Source organism: Littorina saxatilis, linkage group LG6 (assembly GCF_037325665.1).
Source record: "Littorina saxatilis isolate snail1 linkage group LG6, US_GU_Lsax_2.0, whole genome shotgun sequence".
NCBI classification, from domain to species: Eukaryota; Metazoa; Mollusca; class Gastropoda; order Littorinimorpha; family Littorinidae; genus Littorina; species Littorina saxatilis.
In genome coordinates, this window is record NC_090250.1 from 6,714,644 (window position 1) to 6,736,197 (window position 21,554).

At 43.8% G+C, this 21,554-nt stretch overlaps 1 protein-coding gene and 1 long non-coding RNA gene across 2 annotated transcripts; one reads left to right on the plus strand and one right to left on the minus strand.

Annotated features, from left to right (window-relative positions):
- The first annotated feature begins 2,518 nt into the window (after positions 1-2,518).
- On the plus strand, positions 2,519-4,764 carry LOC138968357 (uncharacterized). Its single transcript, XM_070340910.1, has 3 exons — positions 2,519-2,784; positions 3,189-3,372; positions 3,945-4,764. Exons 1-3 carry the CDS (start codon positions 2,687-2,689, stop codon positions 3,999-4,001), a joined length of 339 nt encoding a protein of 112 aa, XP_070197011.1. The 5' UTR covers positions 2,519-2,686; the 3' UTR covers positions 4,002-4,764.
- A 4,781-nt stretch (positions 4,765-9,545) lies between these two features.
- Positions 9,546-11,896, minus strand: LOC138968358 (uncharacterized). Its single transcript, XR_011456152.1, has 2 exons — positions 11,735-11,896; positions 9,546-11,262 (listed from the first exon to the last, which is right to left on the minus strand). It is a non-coding gene; the product is annotated as an uncharacterized lncRNA (long non-coding RNA).
- Between the last annotated feature and the right edge of the window lie 9,658 nt (positions 11,897-21,554).

Genomic DNA, 21,554 nt, shown 5'->3' on the forward strand with positions numbered 1-21,554 from the left:
GGACCGATCTTTATAAAATTTTACATGAGAGTTCCTGGGTATGATATCCCCAGACGTGTTTTTTATTTTTTCGATAAATGTCTTTGATGACGTCATATCCGGCTTTTTGTAAAAGTTGAGGCGGCACTGTCACACCCTCATTTTTTTTTAATAAAAATGATTAAAATTTTGGCCAAGCAATCTTCGACGAAGGCCGGACTTTGGTATTGCATTTTAGCTTGGAAGCTTAAAAATTAATTGATGACTTTGGTCATTAAAAATCTGAAATTTGTAATTAAAATTATATTTAAAATGATCCAAAATTACGTTCATCTTATTCTTCATCATTTTCTGATTCCAAAAACATATAAATATGTCATATTCGGATTAAAAACAAGCTCTGAAAATTAAAAATATAAAAATTATGATTAAAATAAAATTTCCGAAATCGATTTTAAAACAATTTCATCTTATTCCTTGTCGGTTCCCGATTCCAAAAACATATAGATATGATATGTTTGGATTAAAAACACGCTCAGAAAGTTAAAACGAAGAGAAGTACAGAAAAGCAGCACAGCGCAACCACTACCGCGCTAAACAGGCTCTTTCACTGCGTTTTGCACAAGCGGCGGACTACAGTCATTGGGAAAAAATGCAGTGCGTTCAGTTTCATTCTGTGAGTTCCACAGCTTGACTAAATGTAGTAATTTCGCCTTACGCGACTTGTTTTGTTTGTTTTTAATTACTTCTTTCTAAATTTCTCCGCGTTGATTTTTGTTTCCATTTTATATTGGTTGCATTTAGCATTTTCCATCCACCCCCCCCCCATCCCCCCCTCTCCCCCACCACCACCACCCCATCTCACAAAGGACACGCGGGTCTAGGCATCAATAAAAGCAATCAGTATCTTGCGCTGCTCGTGTCACCCCAATAATGAAGGCGCACAGAAGCCATTGCCACACAGAGGGGAAGAAGAGATAGAACAGAAGGTGAGTGATAAGGAGTGGGAGGGGGGGCATTTAAATGATAGAAGTCAGTGGGTACGGCGAAGGTTTGGCCGCAGCCGGATTAGGAGTGGCAAGGTGCTGATCATTGTCAGTTCACCTCGCGGTGTGACCAGCAGATTGCACTCACTGTGACGAGGGTCACACACACGCACACACACACACTCACACACAAGCGCGAGCGTTGCCAAGTTCATTTATTCACTCCGGACTACCAATACCCCCACACACACACACACACACACACACACACAAACGATCATTGTCACACACCCCCCACCGTCCGTCCCCTTGCACCAATTACTTTATCAAGTGTATCACGAGTGAGTCCTGCTTCCGTGCAAACATGACTTTGCAATTTTGGTATTTGTTCCTCGTCAGAGAACAGTGGCGTATGCAATGCAATTCCCATACGACGATGAGTGCTTCCCTTTGTCCAGTCACCAGCTGCACAACATTGTCAAGCACAACATCCAACCCTCAAGCACTCTCCGTTGTTCTTAGCATTAGCAGACTAGCAGTGGAGAGCATGTTATAATATATTCCTTTCAGCGTTGTTTGTTAGGCTGTGTTGATTTTTGGAAGGCAAACAGGACAAGAGAAATCACACTCAAGTTGGGTCTGCACACCGAAAGCTTTCCTGGGTGGAATTTACCTTTGGTGTTTGATTCGTAAAAAAGTGGGTGGGGTTCGAGCAACGTACGTGCATATATTTTTATTTTTGCGAAAGGCGAATAACATTTTAGCTGATAGCGCTAGCAAGCCTATGGATTTTCCATCAGCACTATACATTATCTATTCGGAAAAGTACGCCCGTCAAATCCCGCCCAGTACATAAACTTGTCGCTCGCAACATCAAATCCTCATTTGGCTTCTGACATCCGAATTTCCCAGTTGACTTCATCTGCATAAATTCCACACCATTTGTGGAATACAGCTCATTTCAAAAGCTTGGTAGATAAACCTTGCGTTGTCTCACCTGTGATAATGAATGGGTCTCGTGCAACTGGCGTCACTCGTAGTTTATCTCTCTCTCTCTCTCTCTCTCTCCCTCTCTCTCTCTCTCTCTCTCTTTCTCTCACTCTTTCTCTCTCTCTCTTTCTCTCTCTCTCACTCTTTCTCTCTCTCTCTCTCTCTCTTTCTCTCACTCTTTCTCTTTCTCTCACTCTTTCTCTTTCTCGCTCTCTCACTCTTTCTTTCTCACTCTCTCTCTCTCTCTCTCCCTCTCTCTCTGTCTCTCTCTTTCTCTCACTCTTTCTCTCTCTCTCACTCTTTATCTCTTTCTCTCTCTCTCTCTCTCTCTCTCTCTCTCTCTCTCTCTCTCTCTCTCTCTCTCTCTCTCTCTCTCTCATGTACATACTTTATATCACCCTTTGGTGTGCACGTCTAGATGAATATGTTCATATAACTAAATAACCTGCGGCAGATTCATGCCCATACAAAGAACATTGATCACAAAAATGCAAGCAGTCGTTGGTTGAGCGTTGTGTTACGTTGAACGATACACTCCATGCAGTGTATAGGTGGTCCGGATTCAATGAGCGACATTGCCGATAGGCCGAGTCTTAGCAGCCGCTAGGCGGCGCTGTCGTTGTAAGTGGCTTACTCTTCAATCTCCGCAGCAATCCACCATTGTTTGTTCGCGTGGTGACCCAAGCTTTTCAACGTTTTGTTGGGCTTTTGTCGACATTCAGTGAGCTAAAATGAAGAAATTTGGTGACATGACGCTGGCTGACCTTCGAACAGAATGCAAGAAAAGGGGTGCAAAGCAAGATGGCCGGAAAAACGATCTTGTTGATCGGTGAGTTGAAGCGTGTGTGTGTCGTACGGTGCAGAGAAGTTTTTTTTTAATCTTTTCTGCAACGTTTGGCTATTTTTCAGTTGTGGGAAACATTAATGATAATAAAAGAGGAACGTCTACCAAATATTTTTTTATTTTTTTATTTTTTTTCCTGTAGCTTTGGCATGATGATGACCTAGCTAGTATTTAGGCCTTCTGTGTAGTAGTACTAGAACTCTCTCAACACATACTTTCTACAGGTAGTGTTAATAAATTATATATGAAGTCCTGATATTTTTTGGGGGAGGGGGGGTGGGGGAGTGGCATCAATCAACTTATCAAGCCTGTTCAGTGTTGAATTTGGTTACTCTGTGCTGAAAAGAAGAATCATCAATCACAAGGCTACCATTTGTGTTTTGTTTCAGACTGGAAGCCTATGTGAAGAATGCCAACTTTGGACGAAAAGATGATCAACAAGAAAAGGCCTTCTCTCTGGATGTTCCAGAACCTAGCACACACCGGGACATCAACCTGGACACACCGTTGCCAGCAGTAACCAGGAAGCTTGTTGACGGATATCTACTGTCGGTAGATGCTGATCTGAAGCAGGTTAGTAACATTTTTTTTTCTCCATTTTTTATACATCTGTGTGGCACCGATCTTGTCCGAGAGGGGGCCGACGGGGTAGGAAGTCAACTTTTCTTTCATTTCAATAGTGATGTAAAATATTTAAAATAAACACATATACAGTAAATTCAAGTTCCAACAGTCTGCCAACATCAGCTCATAAAATGATTTACCAAATTTTTCACGTACGTATGCCGACAAAAGTTACCAACCAGGGATGGAATTCATGTTGGTATGTTAACCTACCATATCAGTTGGTAAAATCAACTAACCGACCGACATGAATTCCAGCCCAGGGGTATGTTTGTTGCAGGTTTATATTTTTTAACATTCGGGTTATCCCCTAACCTTGGGTTATCTGAGCACTGGTGCTGTATCTGTGACGCAGGGTTATTTTAACCCCAGTTTATCTCGAGGGTTAAAAAGATGTACCTGTGACAAAGATATCACCCCAGATCAGATATAATAATATTTAGATTGCCCAAGCTATTTCTAGTTGTTTTAAGAAATATTTAGATTGATTTTAATTCTTGTTCTCTCAATTTGTGTTGCAGGTCAGCAAATCACTGCATGAGGAGACCTACCTGCAGTATCGACAATCACTTCCGTGACGTTTTGCTGGAAACCCACCTGTACAGAACCTACAAAGGGGAGGAGGAGATGGAATCTGACATGGAGAATTAACTTTTGTGCTGTTCTACTTATGCATAGTGCTGGACTGTGTTTCTTAAATTGAAATTGAAGGAAATGACTGATCTTGCACCAGGATTGGTAGCTGTGACTCTAGTCCTAACCAGGTACAGGATAGCCCAATGCATGAGAATGTAAAGCGCTTTGTTTATGTTCATTGCTACTGCTAGCAATATTACAGTCTTACCTACATAACTACCGGACGGTCGCTGGCTGCGCGCCTCAAAATGAGCCTGTTTATGTTACGATAGTGGGCATGATTGAATGTTTGTACTACTGGTTATAAAATATGTGGGCATGACGGCATGTGTGAATGCATCAATTTACCTCCCTTTGTAGTGGATTTTTTAAAAAAAAATTTTTAAAGTGGATCCAAGTGTTAGCCAGTGTTTTTGTGTTGTGTTTTTACTGTTTGATTGAAATTTATTTTCCTGTACACGATGGATAAAAGGAGGTTGTGTTGAGGTGTCGAGTTGATCAGATGTGCGCCAAAGAATATTTTTTGTCCATGCCAAGTACATGTATGCGAAGAACGTAAAGTGTATGATCATGCTTGATAACTGATTTCAAGTAAAGGTTAGATAATGTGCTTCAAAGAATATTGTTTTGTTTTGCAAGGTACATGTATGTGAATGTAAGCTTGAAAATTTATAAATTTGAAGTAAAGGTCAGGTGTGCAATCAAGTAACAGGTCTTGGTGCGAAGTGTGTGAATGTTGTTTGAGGATGTCTTATTCCTGTAGATAAAACTGAACGTCAGCAGCCGCTTTTTGACCTGGATTGAAAATGATGTAAGCTAGAAGATTGGTGTATCTTTAGAAAGAAATAATTATCTTACTTTCACGAGCAATATAATATAAAAGTGTCAAAAACTGATTTTTCACATTGATGGATTTCTCCTGTTATGATAGGCCTATGAGGGATCATCTTTTACACCTAATACATCCTTTGAACTCAAATAATAAACATTTTAAATAGTTTTCTTGCATATTTTTCTTTATAAGAATCCAAGTACAAATAGCGACTGCTGACTTCAGTTTGTGATTAATTTCATTTCATTCGTTCTGCACACACACACTCACACGAACACATTCACAGTCAAATCCACTAAAAGTAAAACAGAACGCCATGTTCTAAACTAGCATTTTAATGCATTTGTCATCAAACTCAAACAGCACACATGCAGGGTTTGATTTTGGCATATATAATAATATATAATCATGACATTAGTCAGCCTACTACTGAACGCAGCAGGGCCTATAATACATGTACTTCAAAAACTGCTTCAGGGTCACCAGGTCATCTTTTCTTAGTACAGTGGAACCTGCAATTAGTACCACCCCAAGGGACCGAACCAAAAGAAGTGCTACTTTGAGGTATTCACAGGCACGTTTAGACGTGCGTCACACGGCCAACAAAAACACTGTTTTTGCTCCTCACATGTTACAACAGTCGCCTCTCGGTGTTTGTGTTTGCCATGTGACGCAGCAATTGGTCCAAAATTGACAGTGCTATTGAGCGTAATCACAGATTTGGCCCTATTTGGAGGGGTGCTATTCACAGGTTCCACTGTATTAATTATACATGTATTCATTCTCAAAATTTTGATCGCAAAAAAATCTATCTTTAGATTTGCACTTGGCATCTCCCCCCCCCCCCCCCCCCCACACACACACACAAACACTAACACCACCAAGGGCTTATGAAAGAGAGAAGACCGAGCGTCAAACAGAGGCGCATGAAAGCAAAATGACGAGAGCCTGTAACACACATGGAAAAAGTGACAACAAAAAGCTGTGTTGTGTGTGCATATTTTTCATGATTCCCCACCAATCTTCCCGATTATTTACAGATAAATGTACATACCATCTACTGTGAGTTTCTTGTTGTGATAATCAGATTCTACGAAGTGCCCATGGCAAACGATACTGTGCTTCGTCGGTGCAAACTTTTTTTTCTTGAGTTCACTTGTTTCCTCGTCGACGATCGACTCTATTCCGCGTCTAACAGCATGCATCCAACTCTTCCTTCGCTCCTCATCTTCTGGAAACGTATGGCCGCCACGCCTTGAACATCCAGGAACACAACAGCACCCGCTCGGCATCCTAATCTTTGCTAACGAGTCGCAGAACGTCGATAGACAAAATCAAAAATGACTGGGGATAAAGATGGAAGCGTCTGCTCGAAGCCCCTTACAACCGAAGCGACGCCAATCGGCGGCAAGGGAGATAATATCCAAAACGTCGACCAATTGCACAACATGCACGCTCCGAAGTGTTATTTGATCAGAGAGATTGATCATCGGTGTAACATAGTGCTGCTTTCCTGTTGGGACTAACAAACGAAAGACAGAAAATTAAACTAATTTTCTGTCAGATGTGTATTTTTTCTCGTGTAATCGATCTAATTGCCAAAGCTTGTATTCACACGCAAAGGAATATTTCATTTTCATTTCCATTTCTTTATTTACCCTATTGCTGGAAACTCGGGTCGCTCCCCTCCAGTGGTAAGCTAGCAGGTGTAATCAGTCATCTGCACCTGTGCCACTTTGGTGAAAAGGGGTGGGACATGGATACCGTCTCTGAGTCTGCACATGAAGTTGAACTGTGTCCGCCCCGGCCTGGATTCGAACCCGTGACCCTAGGACCGCAAGTCCATTGCTGTACCATTGAGCTACCCGTGACCCTAGGACCGCAAGTCCATTGCTGTACCATTGAGCTACCCGTGACCCTAGGACCGCAAATCCATTGCTGTACCATTGAGCTACCCGTGACCCTAGGACCGCAAATCCATTGCTGTACCATTGAGCTACCCGTGACCCTAGGACCGCAAATCCATTGCTGTACCATTGAGCTACCCGTGACCCTAGGACCGCAAATCCATTGCTGTACCATTGAGCTACCCGCGACCCCAGGACCGCAAATTCATTGCTGTACCATTGAGCTACCAGCGCCCCGCACCTCCACCCCAAAACACTCCCCGATATGTACATGTGTCTTTAATGTAGTCATGTATTGAAAAGCAAAACATCGTCAAGATTATTATACAAGACACAGAGATGAAGGACACGATTTGCAATGAGTGTTTGAAGGTACTTACCACTCTGCAATGAGCTCTGAACTGACTGAACAATCTTGACGCAACAGGTTGATATTGTCACGGTCTTGACGCAACAGGTTGATATTGTCACGGTCAATGGTATTGCGTCTTCAGGGCACAACATCCGCAGGCTTGAAGAAAGGATGCGACGTTTCAGCACTAACAGGATAGCAACACACTAAGTTAAATAGCCACAACAACTCCTCAAGCACTAAAACAATAACTTTGCCACATTTATTCAGTCCGTGCTCCCCCGCGAAGCAAAATGCAAAACTCAGCAGGTTTAACAAGAACAAGAAAAACAAGATCACATACTTTACTGTCTGTCTTTGCAAAACATAAAGTTTGCCTTTAGCAGAATATTACCACAAAAAAGTACAATCCTCAACGCATGTTGCCGGGAAAAAAATCGATTAAATGGAAAAGCGCGGCTACCCTTCGCAATGGCTGTTCGACCACGCTTCCAAAAGGTTCATTGTAGACTGGAGAAAAGAGAGGCACGCTGTCAGCAAAGGGTTCACGATGCAGACAGAGTCTGAGCTTCTGACTGCGATGACATTCACAGCGAGATGGACAGGGAAGTGTCCGTTGACACACACCCCACTTCCTCCAGACCCAAACCACCTCAATCAATATGAGGCTTATATCGCGCGTATTCCGTGGGTACAGTTCTAAGCGCAGGGATTTATTTATTTTTTATTTTTTTATTTGTTTATGCAATTTATATCGCGCACATATTCAAGGCGCAGGGTTTATTTATGCCGTGTGAGATGGAATTTTTTTACACAATACATCACGCATTTTTTTTTTATCTATGCCTATACAATTTTGCCAGGAAAGACCCTTTTGTCAATCGTGGGACTGTCGCGATATAACCTTGAATGGTTGAAAACGACGTTAAACACCAAATAAAGAAAGAAAGAAAGAACAATCGTGGGATATTTAACGTGCACACCCCAATGTAGTGTACACGAAGGGACCTCGGTTTTTCGTCTCATCCGAAAGACTAGCACTTGAACCCACCACCTAGGTTAGGAAAGGGGTGAGAAAATTGCTAACGTCCTGACCCAGGGTCGAACTCGCAACCTCTCGCTTCCGAGCGCAAGTGCGTTACCACTCGGCCACCCAGTCATATTAAGGAAAATGACGATTTCGGGGAGTAGAGGGAACCTCAATGCCAGACTGTCAATGCCGAACACACACGTCAAGGCACGTCAAGAACAGTGACGATTTCGGAGGTAGAGGGAAACTCAATGCCAGACTGTCAATGTCAAACACGCACGTCAAGGCAAGTAAAAAACAGTGACGATTTCGGGAGTAGAGGGAACCTCAATGCCAGGCGGTCGATCCCAAACACACAGGTTCAACGCACGTTAAAAAAAAGTTGACGATTTCGGGGGATGGGGAACCTAAATGCCTGACTGTCAATGCCAAACAGCGAGCGGCACGAGCTATGAATAGCGATGGCTGCCACAATTAGCCCCCACACTGTGTGCAGTATGACAGACGGCAGTAAGCGACACCATACACTGTGCACTATACCCTGTACAATAAACAATATACACTGTACAATTAACAATATACTCCGTGCACTATATACATTACACTTTACACTATACACTGTACAATATACTCTCTACACTACACACTCAGTGTATATTTTACACTGTACACTGTGCACTATGCACTGTACACTATATACTATGCCATACACACTATACCGAATATACATTATACAACGTACGTACACTGAACACTATGCAATGTATAATATACACTGTACATTATATACTTATAGGTTACACACTCCGAGTTCTGATTATCTTGCATATTTTCCCGAGGGTCGATTTTCATGTATTACCGAGCCTTTGGCGAGGTAATACATGAAAATCGACCCGAGGGAAAATATGCAAGATATTCAGGACGAGGTGTGTAAGCTATTTATCCCATTACTCCGACGTTTTCATTAAAAACACTTCCTTTTTCCACTAAAACCTGCCCGTGCCTGTTTTCAGCTTAGTTCCCATTTGTCAGCAAAATGGACGGCGTCATTCGACTTGTATGTGGACATTCAGTCATTCATATTGCTTATAAAAAGGTCTGCTATCTGCTTTTACATTTTGAAAGTCATTTTAAAATATCCCTGTGTATATTTGACATCGGCTTTCGTTATACTCAATTCGGCATACCGGGTTTATATTTTTACCAGAATTGTGCACGATAATGGCAGCGCAACAAATTCAGTTCGGGCCGTGCTGGTTTGATCGTTGACCCAAGTCAGTTCGCATGCAGTGTTAGGGGAAAGTCCCCAAATACCGAACACTTAAGCAAATCTGCCATCATCTCAAAAACAACAGAAGACAGACCGTTTTTGAATGTGAATTTTAATAAAGTAATTGATCAGCAACATTCATACCACTTTTTGTGGACAGAAATCAACATAAAAGAAAGTTATCTTAAATTCATTTTTTTTAGAATATGTTCGGAATTACAACACCTGTTCCCTAACTCCGAACACAGAGGTTCAAAATCCGAACAGCAAAAACCAATGTTACTTTGACTGACAAACATCGCAAAAGTACTCTCTTTGGCTTTCTGTTGTTCCAGCGCAATCCACATGTACCCATTCTGAGCACATCAAACACTGAATCATGTCCTCACAGGTGCATTCTCGGCACAAAAAAACAGAACCAGCTAGCTTCCTGCTGATGACTGACGCTTGTTTTCTTGTTTCTAGCTTTCTGTTTCTCTGTGTTCTCTGTGTTTGGCTTTGATTTGCTTGTTTTCTTTGTTGGTTTTTGTTTTGCCTGCCACTCTTCAAGTTTACGTTTGTATGGACTTGACGTGATAAGTTCAGCTTCTATTTTTCTGGATTTTCGTTTCGCCGCTAATTTCTGTTGTGAAACACTGGGATTGTGAGAAATCAGCGCCACTGAAACAGCTGACTCAAGGACGCAGTCATAGTGTCCTGCATTGTCCCCATGAGGTGGAGTAAACAGGGAGTGACTGCATGCGAGATGATAAACTAAGAGTAATACCTAATATACTGGACTCGCAGCGAAATATACAAACAAATGAGGTGAGTAAAGGAGAGTCACTGGTTGAGCCAATGGTTGAGCCAAAGAGTCATCGTTGTATTTGAGAACGTTCCCAGACTCTGCATTGATGATGTGGATGGGCTGCTGCAACACCTCACTTGTAGCAGAAATGTCCATGTCTCCCACTGAAGCAGTTGAATGAGCCATGTGAAGAATCTTTTCTTCTGGAGAGAAAAAAGCGAAAGATGATGGCATGTCAAAGTTTATTGCAGCTGACACTTCGCGGAAGCCTTCAATGTTGCTGAGCATGTGACTGGTCATCTTTTGTCTTAGAGCATCAGCTTGGATCTGTTCTTGTATTTTCGTGTGACACTCTGAAGGTAACCCATTACCGTCCCTTTCTGCAGTTTGGAACGCAGGAGTGTTGCCGATGACAATGGATCTAAAAAAGCAGCGTCCATCGGGATTGGTTTGGAAGTGCCAAAAATAGGCCTATGTCTTACTCAGAGCATGGGCTAGGTGGCTCAGAAAGTGGGTCTACTGGATGTCCAGTTCGCCCAGAGAGGGGTCTTGCTGGTTCAGAGGGGGGTCCTGCTTGTTCAGAGGGGGGTCCTATTGGTTCAGAGGGGGGGGGGGGTTCTACAGGCTCAGCGGAGGGTCTTGGTGGTTCAGAGGGGGGTCCTGCTTCTTCAGATGAGGAACCTGCTGGCTCGGAGGATTTTTTGTCTTCATTGAAAATATGTTGAATTCCATTTCTGCTCGCTATTTCGTATGCAAGTGACATAACGTCTTTTCTGGTCAGGCCAAAAAACATCCTCTCACATTTAATGATATGGTCAACCAATTCTTTTTCTATTGCTGGGGGAAGAATGGACGGCCTCCCCAAATGTTTTGTATCACCCATGGCATGTTCGTATTTTCCATCAAGATGATCTTTAAGTGTTGTGGGTGGGATTCCATACGCTCTTGCAGCTGCTCGAAGTCCAAGTCTCTTGTCTATGACAGCTGCCATGGCTGTTGCCAGTGACTGCGTTGACCATGTAGCCCTGCACAATATACCGGTACACCAAGTATTAACAACGCTCATCACTCTGTACTAACTAGATCTACTTCTGGCATACACATGCACAGAAAATAAAAAGAGAAGAGAAGAGAAGAGAAGAGAGAGAGAGAGAGAGAGAGAGAGAGAGAGAGAGAGAGAGAGAGAGACAGAGACAGAGACAGAGACTGAGAGAGAGTCAAAATCCGAACACACAAGTTCAAATACCGAACACTGTTCGGTATTTGAAACATGGAGTGTTCGGTAATTGAAATCTACCTAACTATTTTAAAACCACGGGGCGCTCAGGCAAGATCTAAGACGAATGCTTTCAAACAGACATATTTGGCAAGCAGATAGATCACACTGTTAATTTCAACCATAACTTTTCACAAAAAGCAACTCAAATTCATACTATGATCCTAGTCTGCTGTGGGTCGAAATAGCATTGAGAGTCATAAAATCATAAAATCACTCACCGTTTTTTTTTGCCGCCTTTATCCGCCATGATTTTTGGTGCAGGATAATCAGGGACGGTACTCTATCACCTCGTGCAGTCCAATTTGAGTAGTCACCTCTTGTTTTCGAGAAATCAGCTGTTCGGTATTAGGCACCGTTCGGTATTTGGGGACTTTCCCCTACTGTTTGTCAGTCGGGGATAGAAATGTTGGCTGTCATCGCGCTGTTCTGTTTTGGTTTTCACTCGTGGATAACCTACATATTCAGTCGTCGGGTTTAGGTGAGCCAAAGCTTCAATACTTCGCCTGTTGTAGACGTTAAGCAATAAAGCTTGGAAGTTGTATGTCGGCACTGAGAGTCGGTCGCGGTACATCGCTGTCTACTTTGTCCCGGTCTTGAGTTTGAACACCTAAGGTTGGATACATCTAACACCTCACATCCTCTTCTCTTCCCCATATATCTTAACTGTATCTCCAACTTCTTTTCGTTTTCTTCTTTTCATTTTGGTGCCACTCCCTCATTTGTCGCTGAACCCCGCAGTTGACTCGACTCGGATTCACACAAGCCCGTCTAGCAGACGACAGTTCGAACAGTCTTGAACAGCACGGTTGCAAGCAGATTCAGCTATCAATCGAAGCAATACACTTAAAGCCAAAGCAAATAACCAAATGAGAAAACTGACCTAACGTTTGATTTGACTTCATGGTGAGTCTTCTGATAATTGTTTTGGCGTTGGAATGGATCTCTACGACAACTTTTCCAGAGTTAAGCACCGCAGGCATGCCTTCGACAATCGATGTCAGTTTCAGATTGAGTTTTCGAACTACCAGGTGACTGGGTTGTGTCAGTTTTGATTGCTCTCTCTCTCTCTCTCTCTCTCTCACACGGTTCTGTGTAGATGGCTGTCTGTGTAAAAATTAGAGAGTATCGTCCCTTGATCCCACTCGCGATACTCGTTGAACATGCCTTTGACCATGCAGTCGCTTCAGCCAGCGAAATATCTAGACTCCGCTCTTTAAATCCATGCAGAATGTGCGTATCGTATGAAGTATTCTTTATTTTCTCAATATTGACACATGTAGGCCTGTACCTATACGTGATATTGACTTTGACACCACAAAATATTTCAGTCGTATGTTGAAAAAAGTAGTCCATCTGTAAACTCTGAATATGCAGATGACCTCTATAAATTATTCAATTGTACTCTGAAATCAAAGACAATGACCAATGACAGTTGAGATCGAAACTCGGTTGTGATGGGATATCCGATATGGTTGTGATGGAATATTCAGAATAATCACCTCCTCAGCTAACAGAGACAAAGAGGCAGGTCATGGGATAATATACACTATACACTTTATAATGAACAATATACAATATACACTGTACACTTACACATTAACATGCTTCCATTTAAAACTTCGAGGTCGTCATCGTGGATTGACGCCCGACCAAAGCTAATTGAAGCCCGACGGAGCGAAGCGACGGAGGGCTTCAATTAGACTTTGGGAGGGCGTCAATCCACGATGAAGACCGAGAAGTTTCAAATGGAAGCATGTTAATGTTATTGTAATTTTGACGACGATCTCTTTCCTGCTTTCATGCGATGGTAAACAGACAGAATTGGTTCTGTTCGGTTCACACACTACTTTCAGTCCACCTACCTGAAACCGGCCGGTAACTGCACAGTTTCGAATGCATTGAACTGCGCAATCTCTGTAATTCGTTTTCTTAAGCAGTATTGATGACTAAATACAAAAGCAGACGTTTTATGGCGCGTTTACCGAAAAGACAAAAGGGGGCTCGTTTCTCATTTCGCACATGAATTTGATGACACGATTTGCGGTCGCTGAAGGTTTGGCCAGCAGAAAACAGGCACTCGCAGAGTTTGTGTCAAAAAGTGGGGTTTTTTTTTTAAATGAAAACGTCGGAGTAATGGGATAAAAAGCTTACACACCTCGTCCTAAATATCGTGCATATTTTCCCTCGGGTAGATTTCCAGGTTGAAAAATAGGCATTTTTACGAATTGTGTAGCGTGCCGAAGTGACACGTTTGCCTGAAGGAGCTTATCCCAAACAACCCTATTTAACACCGTCTAAGGATTTATGTTCATTTTTCTAATTATGATACGGTTTTGCGAATAACTCAAGTTATATGATCATGTTGAGAAATGAATTTCCTCCACAACTGTCTTTACCTGGTTGGAAAATATGCCTTTTTACGATTTTTGTAGCATGTCAAAGTGACACGTTCGCCTGCAATCACGACTCGCTTGACCCCTTCCCTGTATAACACAGTTTATGAACAAACAAAACAATAAAACGATTAAATAATATCTCTAATCGTACAGCCAGTAAAATATCCTCCACGAATCTGTCTTCCTTTTTGATGTACCTTATCTGGTTCATATTTTACGACAATTTGAAAATGACGAAAAATCACTTGCAACAGTGGGCGCGAATGAGTTGCGTTTCTTTCGCCGGGTACTGTACACTATACACCCTACTGCAAGTTTGACCGGGGATTGTTGGTTGCGATATTGTTTTGTAACACCGTTTTGCAAAACACCTGGTGCGATTACCGTAAGGTAACAAACATTCTGTGCTAGAATTATGTTGTAGCAAGTGTTGTTACATTCAGGGACAGTGGCGCTGTGATGAAAGAATGCGTTGGTGACAATAACCGACCCAATTTAAGGCCACGATTTAAAGCGCCTCTCTTGGTAACAGTAGTTGCGACACCAGCGAGGGACAAGCTCTACGGCTCTGTGGGGACCTTTCAAAGGACAGCAGCATTTGTCAGGAGGAACAGAGTGCCTCTCGAAGCGAAGAAGAAGTAGAAGAAGACGGCAACAGTAATCGCTAGACACGCAGGAAAGCACTGGTCGAACAGCCGCGGTTTGTAGACACGGAGGAAAGCACTGGTCGAACAGCCGCGGTTGGTAGACACAGAGGAAAGCACTGGTTGAACAGCCGCGGTTAGTGGACACGGAGGAAATCACTGGTTGAACAGCCGCGGTTTGTAGACACGGAGGAAAGCACTGGTCGAACAGCCGCGGTTAGTAGACACAGAGGAAAGCACTGGTCGAACAGCCGCGGTTGGTAGACACGGAGGAAACCACTGGTCGAACAGCCGCGGTTGGTAGACACGCACAAAAGCACTGGTCGAACAGCCGCGGTTTGTAGACACGGAAGAAAGCACTGGTCGAACAGCCGCGGTTTGTAGACACAGAGGAAAGCACTGGTCGAACAGCCGCGGTTTGTAGACACGGAGGAAAGCACTGGTCGAACAGCCGCGGTTGGTTTGTTTGTTTGTTTGTTTGTTTGTTTAACGCCCAGCCGACCACGATGGGCCATATCAGGGCGGTGCTGCTTTGACATTTAACGTGCGCCACACACAAGACAGAAGTCGCAGCACAGGCTTCATGTCTCACCCAGTCACATTATTCTGACACCGGACCAACCAGTCCTAGCACTAACCCCATAATGCCAGACGCCAGGCGGAGCAGCCACTAGATTGCCCATTTTAAAGTCTTAGGTATGACCCGGCCGGGGTTCGAACCCACGACGTCCCGATCACGGGGCGGACGCCTTACCCCTAGGCCAACCGTGCCGGTCTTGCTCGGAAGGATCTCCCCTCTAGGAGTAACTGATTATAAAACGAAAGTCTTTCTCGATCATGCACACGATGTGTAACTGATGATAAAATGAAAGTCCTTCTCGATCATGCACACGATGTGTAACTGATGATAAAACGAACGTCCTTCTCGATCATGCACACGATGTGTAACTGATTATAAAACGAACGTCCTTCTCGATCATGCACACGATGTGTAACTGATGATAAAATGAAAGTCCTTCTCGATCATGCACACGATGTGTAACTGATGATAAAATGAAAGTCCTTCTTACCCTTGTGCATAGAGAGAACCATGGCTGTTCATTGTTAGTATGAATCCAAGAGGATGAGCGGTCTTACCTCATGTACAATCCTGACCGGTCTGACATTGTGAGCCGAACTGTTTTCACGATTATATATGAAGTCTTATATCGCGCGCGTATCTCCAGACTCGGACTCAAGGCGCAGGGATCTATTTATGCCGTGTGAGATGGAATTTTTTACACAATACATCACGCATTCACATCGACCAGCAGATCGCAGCCATTTCGGCGCATATCCTACTTTTCACGGCCTATTATTCCAAGTCACACGGGTATTTTGGTGGACATTTTTTATCTATGCCTATACAATTTTGCCAGGAAAGACCCTTTTGTCAATCGTGGGATCTTTAACGTGCACACCCCAATGTAGTGTACACGAAGGGACCTCGGTTTTTCGTCTCATCCGAAAGACTAGCACTTGAACCCACCACCTAGGTTAGGAAAGGGGGGGAGAAAATTGCTAACGCCCTGACCCAGGGTCGAACTGGCAACCTCTCGCTTCTGAGCGCAAGTGCGTTACCACTCGGCCACCCAGTCCCTGGAATCTGCTTTTAAATTGAAGGATTTTCTTCACTGGTCTTTGGTTACATACATGATCGCTTAAAGCTGTGCTTAATTGAGCCTTTTGAAAAGTCTTTTTACACAAAAATCAGTGCCAAAGCTTCGTGCAGCCAGCTTGGTGGGAATTAAGTAGGCTTCGTGAAGTCGACTTCGCCCAATCAATGTTAGGCGCCTCTGAGAAGAGACAATAATCTCGATTTACCTTTTTCACTCCAGTGCTTCGAGCTACACACTGTAGACAAAAACAAAACAAGTCAACTTTGCTGCACGATATTATTTTCTTTTTATATTTAGTCAAGTTTTGACTAAATATTTTAACATCGAGGGGGAATCGAAACGAGGGTCGTGGTGTATGTGAGTGTGTGCGTGTGTGCGTGCGTGTGTGTGTGTGTGTGTGTGTAGAGGGATTCAGACTAAACTACTGGACCGATCTTTATGAAATTTGACATGAGAGTTTCTGGGTATGAAATCCCCGAACGTTTTCTTCATTTTTTTGATAAATGTCTTTGATGACGTCATATCCGGCTTTTCGTGAAAGTTGAGGCGGCACTGTCACGCCCTCATTTTTCAACCAAATTGGTTGAAATTTTGGTCAAGTAATCTTCGACGAAGCCCGGGGTTCGGTATTGCATTTCAGCTTGGTGGCTTAAAAATTAATTAATGACTTTGGTCATTAAAAATCTGAAAATTGTAAAAAAAAATTAAAATGTATAAAACGATCCAAATTTACGTTTATCTTATTCTCCATCATTTGCTGATTCCAAAAGCATATAAATATGTTATATTCGGATTAAAAACAAGCTCTGAAAATTAAATATATAAAAATTATTATCAAAATTAAATTGTCCAAATCAATTTAAAAACACTTTCATCTTATTCCTTGTCGGTTCCTGATTCCAAAAACATATAGATATGATATGTTTGGATTAAAAACACGCTCAGAAAGTTAAAACAAAGAGAGGTACAGAAAAGCGTGCTATCCTTCTTAGCGCAACTACTACCCCGCTCTTCTTGTCAATTTCACTGCCTTTGCCATGAGCGGTGGACTGACGATGCTACGAGTATACGGTCTTGCTGAAAAATGGCATTGCGTTCAGTTTCATTCTGTGAGTTCGACAGCTACTTGACTAAATATTGTATTTTCGCCTTACGCGACTTGTTCTTCTTCGTTCATGGGCTCAAAACTCCTACTGTTTTTACGTGTAACGTTGGATGTCCGTTTTTACCCCGCCATTCAGGCAGCCATAAGGCGCTTTGGGTGTATTCGTGTTTCAAAAACCCACCGAACTCTGACATGGAGTACAGGATCTTCTCCTTGCGCACTTGATATTGTGCTTACGTGTACACACGAAGGGGGTTAAGGCACATCAGGTCTGCACATAAGTTGACCTGGGAGATGGGGATAAGGCACTATCAGGTCTGCACATAAGTTGACCTGGGAGATGGGATAAGGCACTAGCAGGTCTGCACATAAGTTGACCTGGGAGATCGGAAAACTCCACCCTTGGCCCGCCAGGCGGGGCCGGGATTCGAACCCACGACCTTCTGCTTGGGAGGCCGGCGTCTTGTCTACTAGGACACACGACCTTCCGCTTGGGAGGCCGGCGTCGAACACACGACCTTCTGCTTGGGAGGCCGGCGTCGAACTCACGACCTTCTGCTTGGGAGGCCGGCGTCGAACACACGACCTTCTGCTTGGGAGGCCGGCGTCGAACTCACGACCTTCTGCTTGGGAGGCCGGCGTCGAACACACGACCTTCTGCTTGGGAGGCCGGCGTCGAACACACGACCTTCTGCTTGGGAGGCCGGCGTCGAACACACGACCTTCTGTTTTGGGGGGCCGGCGTCGAACACACGACCTTCTGTTTTGGGGGGCCGGCGTCTTGTCCAATAGGCCATTATGCCCGTCAATATTATTTTGAAAGCGGCAACAAAGTAAGCGGGAGTCCAGAAATAGCTGCATGTTTTCATGTTCTGGGACAGAAATAGCTGCATGTTTTCATGTTCTGGGACAGAAGGTGCTTTGTGCAACATCTTTCGGCGTCAATATTGTCAGTGTACATCTAGATTTGTTCCATTGACCCTTTCGCTTGTCTTGACCACTGCACTGAGGGTCTTGGATCGTTCGCCTCTGTACCAGTAACACCATTCTAAAACGGGGTTAGACAAGAGAAATTAGGTGGTTATCATTGCCACATAAATCAAAATGCACGCGCCAGATGCCAGACTCCTGAGAAATGTGCAGACAACTGCGGGCAGCAATGTTCTTTGTGTTACACATACTTCTGCCCAACGTTTCTTAACGTGAACACCCTCGCTGGTCGGTTTCTTAGCCTGGGAAACCATTGGCTTTGTGAAAGCGCTTTCAATATGGCGGACGAAATGTCAGCCTATAAGGGATGAGGTCGAGTTTGACTGACGAAACAGGCATTAATAATGAGCACAGAAATGTGCATTGACAACGTCGTAGAATACGATCGATATTGGAAACATTTTCAGTCAAAGTTTACTTCAAAATGATCTAGAGTTAACATTCTGTTACACCATCTCTTAATTGGTGCAATCCATACGCTAGAACCGTCGTATTAAAGAAAGCTTCGTCGTGAAATGAAACTCAAACACTACGGCCGCCATTGTTTGTTTTCCTGAGCACTCACGGCGCCTTACGCGAGCAAGTCGTTTTTTAAGCCAGCGTCACACACGGCGAATTGTGAGATTTGTTCTTACGAGCCGATCGGGAGTCTATCGCCGATCAACTCGTAGGCCTTTGACCCGTCACACGGCGAACGATTAGCTCCACAAGGCAAATACGCTGCGCGAGAGCAGACGCTGTTTTGGAGTAGCGGGTTCTGCTAATGTTCGAACATCGCTCTAAGTTCCCAGACATTTGCATCTGATGGTTCCCGAACGCTGTACACGCCCAAAACGTCTCCTTTACATTTGAGTAAGAAACTGTTCTCTCGAAAGTTTTGAATCGACGAAGAGACGCTGTCCGTTGCTGTCCGACATTTTTTTGTGAACGGCGCGTTTTGATTGGTCCTCACCTACGACTGGCTCGTGGAGACTAGAGCAAGTCATATCGCCCAAAGCCACGAAAAAGTCGTATGCGACAGACTCGGAGCTCTGTCGCAGCTCTTTTCTGCGAGTCAGTCGGGCGTCTGACTGTGCAAATCGTAAGAAAATTGCAGTGTACGTGTGACAACCCCATTATGCGCGGCGGTAAAACGTTCGTGCGGCGCCCTGGCTGCGAAACGGCAGGCTGCTTGTTGCGGAGAACAAGGCTACAATCCGTTCAATCAGTGCAGGACTCGGGATTTTTTCCCGATACGATCTGGGTCAACAGGCACGCGTGGCTGTCTAGGGGGACCCGGTGCACGATGATATGTCATCCATTTCATGAAACCACGTGACGGTTTATGGTGATCTTCCAGATACAGGAGCCAGGCTTTGCCGCTTACTTTGGGGTGGGGTGGGGCGGGGTGGGACGGGGTGGGGTGGGGTGGGGTGGGGTTGGGGGAGTGGAATGATCGAAACGCCTCTCTTTTCCCAGGAGGCCTATTTCTTGACTGATGGAGGGAAAATGTGGGTTGCAGTTATAACTTAATGATACATTCCCGTGACCAGCATCTTACAGTAGTCATCACAAATCCATGGAGGCTTTTCTTTGCGCTGAGAGCAGCCTTCCGCTTGGGCATAATATACCAAATCATCATCAGCTGCCATCTTCTTAAACAGACTTGAAACATTTCGTCCAATTCATTTGATATAGGTGTTAAAAACGAAATCAACTAAGCAAAAATGATAACATAATTAATAGAATCACAATTCCGGCTTTGCACAGAACGCAAACAGGCTGTAGAATTGTTCGGTGTGTTTCAAGTTTGTTTGTTTGTTTGTTTGTTTAACGGCCAGCCGATCACGAAGGGCCATATCAGGGCGGTGCTGCTTTGGCATATAACGTGCGCCACACACAAGACAGAAGTCGCAGCACAGGCTTCATGTCTCACCCAGTCACATTATTCTGACACCGGACCAACCAGTCCTAGCACTAACCCCATAATGCCAGACGCCAAGCGGAGCAGCCACTAGATTGCCAATTTTAAAGTCTTAGGTATGACCCGGCCGGGGTTCGAACCCACGGCCTCCCGATCACGGGACGGACGCCTTACCACTAGGCCAACCGTGCCGGTGTGTGTGTTTCAAGTGGAAGGATGACCTTCTCCGTTGAAAAAGCCAGGACAGATTTGACGCTCATTCTCCTGATCGTTTTGTTGTGGGGAGCAAGGCATCTTTAGTGGGATCGTTTTGTTGTGGGGAGTAAGGCATCTTTAATGTGACTGTTTTGTTGTGGGGAGTAAGGCATCTTTCATGTGATCGTTTTGTTGTGGGGAGTAAGGCATCTTTAATGTGATTGTTTTGTTGTGGGGAGTAAGGCATCTTTAATGTGATTGTTTTGTTGTGGGGAGTAAGGCATCTTTATTGTGATCGTTTTGTTGTGGGGAGTAAGGCATCTTTAATGTGATCGTTTTGTTGTGGGGAGTAAGGCATCTTTAATGTGATCGTTTTGTTGTGGGGAGTAAGGCATCTTTATTGTGATCGTATTGTTGTGGGGAGTAAGGCATCTTTATTGTGATTGTTTTGTTGTGGGGAGTAAGGCATCTTTAATGTGATTGTTTTGTTGTGGGGAGTAAGGCATCTTTAATGGGATCGTTTTGTTGTGGGGAGTAAGGCATCTTTAATGTGATCGTTTTGTTGTGGGGAGTAAGGCATCTTTATTGTGATTGTTTTGTTGTGGGGAGTAAGGCATCTTTAATGTGATCGTTTTGTTGTGGGGAGTAAGGCATCTTTAATGTGATTGTTTTGTTGTGGGGAGTAAGGCATCTTTAATGTGATCGTTTTGTTGTGGGGAGTAAGGCATCTTTAATGTGATTGTTTTGTTGTGGGGAGTAAGGCATCTTTAATGGGATCGTTTTGTTGTGGGGAGTAAGGCATCTTTAATGTGATCGTTTTGTTGTGGGGAGTAAGGCATCTTTAATGTGATTGTTTTGTTGTGGGGAGTAAGGCATCTTTAATGGGATCGTTTTGTTGTGGGGAGTAAGGCATCTTTAATGGGATCGTTTTGTTGTGGGGAGTAAGGCATCTTTAATGTGATTGTTTTGTTGTGGGGAGTAAGGCATCTTTAATGTGATTGTTTTGTTGTGGGGAGTAAGGCATCTTTAATGTGATCGTTTTGTTGTGGGGAGTAAGGCATCTTTAATGTGATTGTTTTGTTGTGGGGAGTAAGGCATCTTTAATGTGATTGTTTTGTTGTGGGGAGTAAGGCATCTTTAATGTGAT